Source organism: Otolemur garnettii, unplaced genomic scaffold (assembly GCF_000181295.1).
Source record: "Otolemur garnettii isolate 467f Iridium unplaced genomic scaffold, OtoGar3 scaffold00008, whole genome shotgun sequence".
NCBI lineage: Eukaryota > Metazoa > Chordata > Mammalia > Primates > Galagidae > Otolemur > Otolemur garnettii.
In genome coordinates, this window is record NW_003852403.1 from 33,839,963 (window position 1) to 33,852,259 (window position 12,297).

Consider the following 12,297-nt stretch of genomic DNA (forward strand, 5'->3'; position numbering starts at 1 on the left):
GAAGAAAAGGAAGGGGGTGGAGTTGGAGAATAGGAGAAGGTTTAGGTAGAGCAGGATAAGGAGAGAAGGAACAGAAAAAGAACACAGTATAGTTGGAATACTGGGTGGGATCCAGGCTGGAAGAAAACATGGTGTAATTTCCCTTGCAAGGGCACTGTGCCTCCACTCAAAAATGAGGGAGGGAAGCTGAGAAATCAGGAAGCTGTTCCTCTTTCTTTTTAGTTCCTGGTCCTACACCATCCTTCACTCTAGTTCAACATTACAGTAGGCCATATGCATTAACAAACATACATGAATTCACCAAAGGGAGATTGTGAGTATTGGGACGGCAAGGGAAGAGGGGTATGTACTTTTATGTGACATTCCAAAGGTTTAGGATGGACCTTTTCAAAGCAGTGAAGAAATGCTCTTTTGAGATTAGCTGAAGACTGATTAATTAAATTACATTCAGTCTCTGGACATTTCATTATGATTACTTTTCTGAAGTTGATGCTTATATGCACATGACACCCAAAGCACGTAAGAGCTCTACAATAAACGACAATGTTATGTTCTGTAGAACAGCCTCAATGTATGATGAGAAAAATACTTAGTTTGCTTAGTGGAAAACGCAAACTTCTAAGTCTGAACGATAACTTATTCCCTCTCATGACTAGACTTCCTGAGCCAATGTAGACTTCATGACTAGAGTTGTAAATGTGGCAGGATAATTTCTACATCCAAAATATAATAAAAATCATTGTTAGGGTTTGGAGGTACAGTGTGTTCAAGGATTTCTTATTAGATTTTTTGATGTTGCACAAGTTTAAATTGGTCATTTTATGTTAGGAAAAACCTATTTTTATTAACACATCAAATTTTAAGAAATAAATAGATTTGAAACCCATCTTTTTTCAATTAATTATGTATGAGAAAGGCATAAGAGGAAACCTCACAAAGTATCATTTCTTTTCAAGGAATATTTAGAAATCGCAAAGTGACCTCGCACTGCTTCGAAGTATATTAACCAGATTACTTCTCTGTTTCCTTTTACAAGCCAGGCTGAAATTGAGTTAAATATTATTTAAAGACACTCACTATTGAGATTTTTCAATGCTTTTAAAAGAAAAAAAAAAGTCTTCTAAAGTAACCATGACATGTTTAAGTAAATATTTTCCCCAAAAGTTCACTGTATAATTTAACTTGAGAAGATATGGGTAAACATGCAATATTTTAGGAAGTAATTTACCACTTCCTCTGATTTCAGAAAGCCCTTTAAAATATATAAAATCTGTTGCAATTTTCCATAACACCACTTTTTCTGAAGGCTTCCCAGCTTGGATAACCAATAATGCTGATATGTCGGGGAACCAGTGGGCACACAGATCTCAGGGAAAAAGAGGACAACCCACTGCTTCTCCCCTGTCTGCCTTTTGCTCCACCGTCCCCTAAATGACGTCGCTACTGAGTCCATAGATCAAAAGACTTCTCTTACAAATACAAACTTCTGTTGGAATATGCAGATTTTTTTTTTAAAGTCAACATTTACTTTGTATAAAGAGCTCTAGGTTTCTACCAGTTGCATGAGCAGCCGGTTTCTCTAACCCTGAAAAACAGGTCAACTAGTCAGCGAGCTGTTCTATGCGGGTACTTAGCTTCCCCCCCAAGAGAGGTCGGCTGGCAGCAGTCAAAACCAAAGTGGGAACTTAATAAAAATGAAAATTGTGGTAGCAAAAAACACTTACAAGGTTAATTTGACAGATTGCAAAAACTGGGGAGGTTATAGTGGTTTCTATATATCCACAGCCCTGATTAAGGAAACCCCCAAAGACGCAGCTGCATTTTGGTCCACAACCTGACTTGCTTGCACAGGAAACCCTAAAATATCAGAGTCTATACGTCTTCAGATGCTAGAGTTTGAGAATAACACGGACGGAACCTGCATGCACCTCTCACTGAGAAACAGCAGGACAAGAAAACCTATAGAAGTTACAATCATGTATTGGGCAAGCACTTAATTGCTCCAACGATGACATTGTTAATTTTGTTAATTTCTTTTCCTAGAGAATGGCAAAGAATGACAAAGTCCAATCAGTTCTCTTGGCCTATTCAGAAAATTGTTGTGCTCCTACCACTGATTCCTTTGATTACCTGTGAATATCTCCATTTCTGGCATTTGGTAGCAATAGGTTGAGGCAAACCTGGCAAAATGTTGTCCAGCTGCTGGAGAATTAATTCCTGCACATCCTCAATGCTGTGTTCCAAGTGTGTAACGCCAAACGGGACAGTGGTATGAATCACCAGGGAAGGCCCGATTTCTGATGACTCTGTAGCATTAAAGAAACATAAAGATACATCTAAAATTGGGTAGCATAAAACCATCTTCCAACACGTCAATCCAAATCATAATAATGAGGCAAAATGGAAGAAAACCAGATTCTAATCTTTAAACCATAAATTAGGCTATTTCTGAAATCCAATATCAAGCTTCTCTGAAGAGAAAGACAGATTCGAGATGCATTTTAGAGAACAAATTGTCAGGTTTTGCTGAAGAACTGGAAAGAAGGATAAGAATACTTAAAATGGATAGCTTTGGGTATAATCAAATTCATTAGTATGTGGGTCTTCTCTCATTCACCAAATTGCAAGCTCTTTAGGGTGGGATCCATTTTTTTGTAGTCTTTATCCTTCTTAAATTCTGAGAAGAAAGTAGATGGTCACTAAATACTTATCTCATTCATTTTAAGCTTAATGGATTGCAAAGTATTTTGCTGAAATCATACAAATGCCAGATTAAAATATCTTTACCCTTTTCACAAAGAAATGAAGCTTTTCTCTAAAACAGGCTTGTCTGGCTCGGTGCCTGTGGCTCTGTGCCAGCGGGTGCAAAATCCAGCCCGGGCCCGCCAAACAACAATGTGATGGCTGCAACCAAAAAATAGCCAGGCGTTGTGGCGGGCGCCTGTAGTCCCACCTACTTGGGAGGTGGAGGCAGGAGAATCACTTCAGCCCAGGAGTTGGAGGTTGCTGTGAGCTGTGATGCCACAGCACTCTACCCAGGGTGACAGCTTGAGGCTCTGTCTTAAAACAAAAAACAAAAAACAAACAAAAAAACACCCCAAACAGGCTCGTCTTCATTGTATTGTTCATCTTTTAAACAGCATTCAAAATAAAAAGTCTGCTTCATTCATAATACTTTCCATTTTCCTTGTCATTGAATTTTTTTTTTGCTATATTTTCATAATCAAAAATAATACGCATAAGCTTTGTATCTTTCAGTAGAATAAAGGCCAATCAAATTTTGAGTTGAAAACAGTTTAGGCAACTGAAGCATTAGAAAGCAAAATCTAGGAAGGAATGTTAACAAGAGTTTGTTTTTTCTTAAATCATGCAAAAGAGAATGTGGAGGGGAAAACAATAGATGTCAAACACAGGAAATATAATATGAAAGTCGGTGTTCCTGCCTGCTGGTGGAAAAGAATATGAAAGTGTGTAAGTCACTGACAGGAGTTGGCTAATCTGATTCTGCAAATTCGCTGAGATTGTAAAAGGTACTATAATGATCTATTGAGTTGATCTATTTGAGTTAGGTCCGAGGTCCGTACGGTTTTTACACGGGAAGAAAAGGGCTGACATAAGCCACTTACTTGCTGTGTATCCACTTAACCTCTTTACATTTCAGGGTTTTCAATTTTTTTTTTTAATAAGAATAAGGAAGTCTATGGCTGTGGTTTTGTGCCATGAGAGGATCTTAGGTGTGCCATGAAAATTTTTAAAGATCATTAATTAAATTATTTTTGAAGGAAGTTCAAAGCACAGTAAGTATATTCCTTTTCTCCACTTTTTTTTTTTTGATCAACATAATTTAAGTGTTCCACAGAAGTTTAACTACAAGTTCAAGTGTGCTGTGAGATAAAAAAGGGTGAAAAGCACTCGTTTATGGTATGGATTAAATAAAGTAACACAGTGCACATAAAATGCTCAACACAGTTTCTGGCACAGAGGAGTTGTTTAAGCTATGGGAACTGAAGCAATAAGCCAGATACCAGGGAAAAGTTTCCCAGGTGTAGCCCAAATTATAGGTGTGTGCTTTTTTTTTGTAAAACTACTTCTTTTCTCCATTGCACCTGGCACAGAAACCCTGGTTTACGGAGTTTACAGCAAAACACAAGGAAAGAGAGTCCCAACATGCTGTAAGGCTTTTTAAAGTGCAGTGAGTTTTTCCAGACAGTTTCACATTTGAGGTGAGGAATCTGAATTCTGAGTCTGTGCAGGCAATGCAATGGTAAGCTAGACTGTACGCTGCTTTTACTCACGGTAGCTGGAATAGCTTTTTTTTTTTTTTTTTTTTGAGACAGAGTCTGACTATGTTGCCCTTGGTAGAGTGTTATGGTGTCACAGCTCGCAGCAACCTCCAACTCTTTGGGCTTAAGCGATTCTTCTTGCCTCAGCTTCCCAAGTAGCTGGGACTACAGATGCCCGCCACAACGCCCAGTTATTTTTTTGGTTGCAGTTTAGCTGGCCCGGGCTGAGTTTGAACTTCCCACCCTCGGTGTATGTGGCTGGTGCAGAGCCAGTAGCTGGAATAACTTGAAAGAGGAAACAGAGGGGCCTTTGAACATTCGCTGTGTAACCTGCACAGAGGGAAGGACAAAGGAGGGGGAAATCACAAGTTCTTCCCAGAACACCCCCTGGTGAGAAACCTCTTGCATATTGCCTCAAGGAGTGTTATTCATGTTATCAGTTAATAAATTCAGGAGAGCTTGTTCACAGTGAGAGGGTATCAATGCCACCCCTCTCCCATGTGGAACCAGATCTTCCCAGAGACAGAGAAAGCTACTGGGTCAGCATTCTGAAACAAGAGAGTTGGGGCTCCAAGTTGACTTATCTATGGCAGGCTTCAGAGAAAACGAATGCTTGCTGCGTGCTGAGAATTGGGAGGTTGCACTGACCCAGCCACTTGTCTACGGGGAGCTTGTAAAGTCACAAGACCAGTGATGGTGTAATGCCAATTTTCTCCCATTTACATCAGCCATCTACTCCAAGGAGAGCAATAAAAAATGAAATTTAAGACCTAAAGTGAAACAGTCTTGCATAACAATGAGAACAACCTGGCTACTCATTTTTTATGGGAATTGGACAATTTTTTCTTTTTTAGAACTAAGATTGAACTTTGACTAGCTACAACCTAAAATGATTGCCTATGTCCCGGGGTAGTCTGCCACTGTCCCTGGAGTGTTGATAATGAGTTTTAGGGGAAACTCCCCCAACCCCAAATGAAAGGATAATTTTAGAAGCTAAAGTCTAAAAATACAAAGAGCTAAACAGAGTTTAAACATGACCAAGGTTTGGAAATAGACCATTATAAAAAGGCACAAATGTGTTAATAGGATTCAGAGCATAAATTTAGTATCATCATTATTCCTTGGTCACTGAGAAGCTAATAACAATACCATCTTTCTTTTTCTTTTCTTTTTCAGTTAACAAGAATAGTGCTTTGCTTTTGGCATTTTAAATGTAAAGTTCATAGTAAGTTGACAATTATTTCTGTGCTTTGGGAAATCAAAGAATGTGGAGTCAGAAGATAAGTATTTGAACCCTGTGGTCTTAGGACAACTTAATCTCTCAGGCTTCACTTTCTTCTGTCGTTTAAAAGTAGTGAAGGAGCAACACTACTTACTTTACAAAGCTGTCAGGAGGATTAAATGAGTTAAGCTACATAAAACCTTTCTTTAGGTATAGAGTGCTACACAAACTTAAGGCATTCCTAGGTAATATTCTTGTTTTGACCGTTACACTGTGGAAAGGGAAGCTTTAGAAATGGATAACAGAGTTGACGTCTCTCAGAGTATTAACATTGAGATTAAGATTGGGAATCCCATAATAGCATAAATGTATTTATGATCTATGTACAAATGACTTAATAAAAAATAAAATAAATAAATAAAAGGAGATTGGGATGTAATTACGTCAACATCCAGAGACAATGGCAGACTTCTCCAGGGTATAGGCACAACTTTCTTTTTTTTTACAATTATTGTAACAAAATAGACATAACATAAAATTTACCATTTTTACTTATTTTAAAGATACATTTCAGGGTCATTAAGAACATTCAACATTGCTCTGTTAACAATCATCACTGTCCATCTCCAGAACTTTTTCATCTTCCCAAACTGGAACTCCATATTCATTAAACAACAACTCCCTCTTCTCTCCTCCTGGCCCCTGGCAACCACCATTCTATTTCTGGCTCTATGAATTTGACTACTCCAGGGACCTCATGTAAGTAGAATAATACAGTATTTATCCTAAGTGATTAGATTATTTCACTTAGCAGAATGTCCTCAAGGTTTGTCTATGTTTTAGCATTTGTCAGAATTTTCTTCCTTTTTAACGCTGAATGATGTCCCATTGCATGTATATATTGCCATTTGTTTATCTATTCACCCTTAGATGAACACTTGGGTTGATTCCACCTTTTAGCTACTGTGAATAATGCTTCCATAAAAATTAGTGTACAAATGTCAGTTCAAGTCCCTGTTTTCTTTTCATTTCTTCTGTATAGATACCCAGGAGTAAAATTGCTGTATCATATAGTAATTCTATCTTTAATTTTTTGCATAATAATCATGTCATTTTTTACAGTGGCTGTACCATTTTCCATTCCCAGCAGCTAAGCCCAAGGGTTTCAGTTTCTCCAAATCCTTCTCAATGCTTTTCTGGTTTTTATTTCTTAAATAATAGTCAAACTAGTGGGTGTCAAATAGGCACAGTAGTTTGTAGTCTATAATTTTGGGTGGGGGTCAGACACTGAAAGCTGATAATAACAGTAGCAGCCCAGTAGCAGCACTATCATCTACTTTTTATAGAATTCTAAGATGTAGAAGGGTCAACCCTTAAATACTTAACCACTAAGAAGCTATGGAAGTTACTATCTAAACAGAACCTACAATTTGGTTTGGAATAAATAATCTAGCTGCCTCATATCCTTAGTCATAACAGTCGTAACAATAAATATTAACAGGTTAAATCGACTTAGTTAAAGACAAAGGTCATCATAAGAAGCCAAAAAATAACACACGAATACATTCTGCTTATAATAAAAGATATTTTTAAAGCAAATTCTAACTCAGTTGAATGAGAAGATGTTACCTGTATGATACTTTAAGATTTTCCAAGTGGCTTCATATACAGTCAGGTGTCACAAGTATTACATGTGTTTGAAGAGAATTTTCTAGACATTGAATTAACATTTTACAAAAGCTCACTAGAACAATCATACTAATTATATGGTTGTTATTAACTAAATTCTTACTATCTAGTTTAGTCTGCCTCATCAATTCCTGAGAGAAGTACATCTCCTAATGATGGTAAATTGACCAATCTCTCTTTTGAGTTTTGATAATTTTTGCTTTCTATTAAAGTTATGTTATTAGTTTCCTGATATTCGAATCCTTTAAAAATATATTATAAACATCTTTATGTCCAAATGTGCATTTTACTTTAAGGTTTGTTTTTTGGTTTCTATTTGTCCTTCTTTTCAACATTTCTTTCTTTTTCAAATTAAAAAATATTGCCTTCCTTTAATTGGATCTAAGCATTCCAAATTGTATATGAAACCAGCAGATTGTACCCCACAAATGCATTAATGTATATATGATCTATGTGTATATGATTTAATTTAAAAAATTACCTTCTTTTTTATTAAACTATTTTTACCTTTTATTCTATTTCCTCCACTACTAGTTTGGAAGGTATAGTTTATTTATATTTTAGGAGATATTCATTTAGGCATCCATGTGAAATTTAAAATCAAAAGTTAATCAATATCTTAATATCCTTCTAAATATTAGAACCTAAGAATGCTTTAACTCTGATTTTATATGTTTTTATTGTTTTGTCTTATACAGTTGCTATTTGTTTAGTCAAAATTTGTTTATATTTATCCACATCATCCTACTTGGATCTCAGATCCTTCCTTTAGGCTCATTTTCCTCTCCCTTAAATGAGATTCTATTGGATGGAAGTAAGTTCTCTCTGCCCACTCCCCCCCACAGGAATGCTTTATTTCCCCTGATTTGTACAATGTATTTTTATTCAATATTTTTGGCACTTTAAAGATACAATTGCAATGTAGGTTAGCTTCTGGTGATGCTGTTGAGAAGTCAACTCTTCATTTGACTTTGGGTCCTCTGCAGGTGGTTTTATATGTGGCTATTTTTATATCTGCCAGCCTTTTAGTTTTCTCTTTGCCTTTGGTGTTCTGCAGTTTTACTCACATATCTTAAAGGTGTAAGGTTTTTTTTTTTTGTTGTTTTGTTTTCTTAGATTTCCTTGGTCTTTCTGCATCTGAAGTCTCAATTTTGTTATTAATTTTAGAAATCCTTCTACCGTATTAGTTCTCCAAATAGTTTCCTTCTTCCCATTCTCTCTATCCTCCCTTCATGAAACTATACTTAGAGACATGTTACATATTTTCATTCTATCTTCATATATCTTGATTTGTTTTTAATGTTTTCTATCTCTATCTCTTTGTGCTAAAGGCTGTGAAATTTTTCTGCTTTATCTTTCAGATTGCCATTCTCCTTGCACTTGTGTTTCTTCTGATGTTCAATTTGTCTTCTGAATTTTAAATTTATCTTATTTTCATTTGTGAAATTTCTATTTGGCTCTTTTCTAAATCTGCTTGATCAAGCTTGATATCTCTTTCTCCTTAGGCATACTATCAGTATTCTCTTTTATTTCTTTAAACATATTTACTATAGTTATTTTATATTGTGTGTCTGGTTATTCCAAAATATGCAGGCTTTATAATTTCGATTCTGTTTTTGTTGTTCTCATTTTTGTTGTTTTGCATAATTATTGCTCATAATGGCATGCTTCCTTGTGCATTTTGTGAGATACACGTGCAAGTATATACACACATACACACACACAAGTATATAGATATATTTCTATGGGGAGCTCATGTTCCTAGACACTTTATATGAGAAATTTTTTGAGGTTTGAATTTAAAGAGTGTATTTTCGGAGATTTGCATTTGTTTGTGCTACATGCCTTGGGATGACATTGCCCATCACTACTTTAACTAGATTTATACAACATTCTGACAGAATGAATATAATGGCACCAAATCTGCCTACGGACAGGTTCATGATTTGGCATCTCAAGAAAGACATTTTATTTCTTTTTGGTTTTTCTCTACTCTATTTAAAGACAGGTAAGCATTCCCATTGTCTTCTTTTGCCAAACAAGATACATCAGATACAGAGAATCATGAAAATGAATAACTGACCCGAACACTTTAAAGTTCATTAATTTAATAATTTAAAGTCATGAAATGAATAATTTCATGCTAATGAACTTCTAAATCTTGAAAGAAGATAATTTTTCTTGAAAACAAAACTTACCAAAATGGAGTCAATTCAAAATAAAATGAGTATAAAACAAAAGCCAAAAGAAGTTGGAAACATTCAATATGTTAATTAAAAAGAGAAGACTTCAGTACCTGGACGCATTACTTGTAATTTCTTTCAAATTGTCAAGCTGGTATGTCAATTGCAGACATTTGCAAATATAAACACATATTCTAAACTACAGACCATTCTTCTAAATGATTATAAAGAGAAAATTCATGAATAAAATGTTCACAAACCATATTTATTTAAAAAATTCATCAACAGTTTCCAATAATTAATCTACTATATTATATTAATTAGTGCAGTTAGGTAAAACATGATTATATCAAGATAGAGTAGAACCTGCATAGTTGATCACTTCCCTACATTGAACCACTGCCTTAAATAGACCTAATTTTCACAGACTAGACATGCACCACATGTACATATCAGTACAGAAGGCCTAGTTTCTTATGTTGACCACCTCCATATGCTGACCAGTTTGTTACAGTCCTTTGGGTGGTCAACTTACAAAGGTTCTACTGTACATTTAAAAGGCATCCATTGATGGGCAGAGCCTGTGGCTCAAAGGAGTAGGGCGCTGGTCCCATATGCTGGAGGTGGCGGGTTCAAACCCAGCCCTGACCAAAAACTGAAAAAAAAAAAAAAAAAAAAAAAAAAAGGCATCCATTGATAAGTTAATAACAATTCATGGGAAAAAAGGAGACAATATGAGAAAAAGTGACTTCTTCAAAATGAGAGAGTATTCTTTTTAAGCTAATGCTTTATATTGCACTTTACAATGAAATACTATAGATTTTCACCATAAAATCAGAAAGAAACTAAGATTCTTGGTAACATTAGTAGTATTTAACATTGTTCTAGTTGGTGCAATATAATGAAAAATGGGAGAAAAAGCTTTATAATTATTAGGAAGGAAAAAAATGATATGATTAAAAATAACAGCTAATCACATTAAAATTAATCAAATTTAAAATTTTTCATATTTAATTGATTTCTGTATAAAGTTAGTGATAACTGGCAAGAAAAATAATTCTTCATTAATTCAATAAGATTCTTTGGAATTTGACAAAATAATTCTAAAGAATAAATGCAACAATGAGAATATTTAATTTTTTTTCAGGCTCAGCCCCTGTAGCTCAGTGGCTAGGGCACCAGCCACATACACCAGAGCTGGTGGGTTTAAACCCAGCCCAGGCCTGCCAAACAACAATGACAACTACAACCAACAAAATAGCTGGGCATTGTGGCGGGCACCTGTAGTCTCAGCTACTTGGGAAGCTGAGGCAAAAGAATCACTTAAGCCCAAGAGTGAGGTTTCTGTGAGCTGTGATGCCACAGCACTCTACCAAGGGCAACATAGTGTGACTCTGTCTAAAAAAAATTTTTTTTTAAATTGTTTTTCAAAATGAGAGGAGACTTGCTTTATCATATATTTAAATACATTGTAAAGTGCACTGTTTGATGATAATATTCAATGAATCAGAATAGTTAGAATAGTTATCTCTAAAAAATTCTTAAGCCATTTTACATATTTAGCATAGTATAACAGAAAATAAAGCAATGGGGAATGAATGTATTTTTAACATTGCTTAGTATAGAAAAAAATCATATATGGAAAAAAATTAATTGAATTATTTCCACTTCTGAGCCAAATTTCTCACCATCTTTGACTTCCTATCTTGGTAACCATATGCGGAATGTACTTTCTTAGGTCAAACAGCATCTCTGCTTCCATATTTACTTTTACAACTTTACAAGTTCAAACTCACTGGGATACCCTTCTTCACATGCAAATACATTAGAGACCATTTCCTTCTGATAAATTTTATTTTTGGCAGTATCTATCAAGGGGACAGAAGTTGAGTTCCCCAAGGGCCAGCTCTAAATTCTATCTCTGACAGGGAAGGAGAGGACTAAAGAAACTTAAAGACTGGCTAACCTTGTAGTTGCAGACCAAGAGCAACAAGAAATCAGTGACAATGTTTCTTTAATAGGTGGTTACATCACATGAGCATGCTGGTGTCTAGTGCAGTGTGTGGTGCCAGGAGACACATGGTTGGGGCCTTTCAGGAGTTTCCATCTTAGCAGAGCAGATGGAACACATCCAAAATAATTAGAAAACCATTATCTGCTAAATGGTACAGTACTGACAGTGTGTGCAAATAAAGTTCAGAAAACAGACAGATTCATGTGAAGGAAAGTGGACAAGGAGCTGAGGGCCACACAGCTTGAGTGGTGGTGGTCAGCTCTCCTTACACCTGGCAGCGAGGGTTGGTGGAAAGTTTGCCTCTCCCACCTCCACATGGGACGGGCTCAACTATACTTGCTCTCAAGTCATGAGAGCTCTTGTCACAATTCAGGTTTTTTATATGGCTCTGAGGCCAGTAGCACCTGTAATGTGAGGTAAGCTAATTACATCAGTAAGTCCCCAAAATGTCTACATCCACATTGACCAGGAGAGGAGGGAGGGAAAGGAGAGGGGCGGAGAGGGGAAGGGAGGCTGTGGGGGAAAGACGCATGTGCATGCTCTGGATGTCTCTCTCTCCCCTTCCTTGGCTTTCTAGCACAGCCAAGGTGAACATACATATAGCTCCCTGCCACTTGGCATTCACCTCCCTGGCAGCCTGTCTGCTGTTCTGTGTGTGTACCACTGGCCCCAAATCAGGAAGTGGGCCTCACTATTCAGAGGGACAGACTGTGGGTTTTATTTGTTCTTTAAAAATCTCAAGCCTGGTTCTTATCCTTAGAGATTATAGAAGCCAAAATTTAGCTACAAGGGCCCTACTCACCAAATATTCTGGGCAACTTTGTTACCTCTGACATTATCTACTACAGGCACTTTTGTAGTATTTACATTCATTCAATATAATTTTATGGTTTTTTTTTTTTTTTT

At 36.2% G+C, this 12,297-nt stretch overlaps 1 protein-coding gene across 2 annotated transcripts in view; it reads right to left on the reverse strand.

Annotated features, from left to right (window-relative positions):
- RNLS (renalase, FAD dependent amine oxidase) overlaps positions 1-12,297 on the reverse strand; it is a 273,753-nt gene that overhangs the window by 23,914 nt on the left and 237,542 nt on the right. Inside the window, exon 6 of one of the 2 annotated variants that reach the window (XM_003783678.2) lies at positions 2,131-2,306. In XM_003783678.2, the coding sequence (XP_003783726.1) occupies positions 2,131-2,306 (176 nt within the window). The remainder of the gene's footprint in view (positions 1-2,130; positions 2,307-12,297) is intronic. The other variant, XM_023509632.1, reaches the window with a different exon arrangement.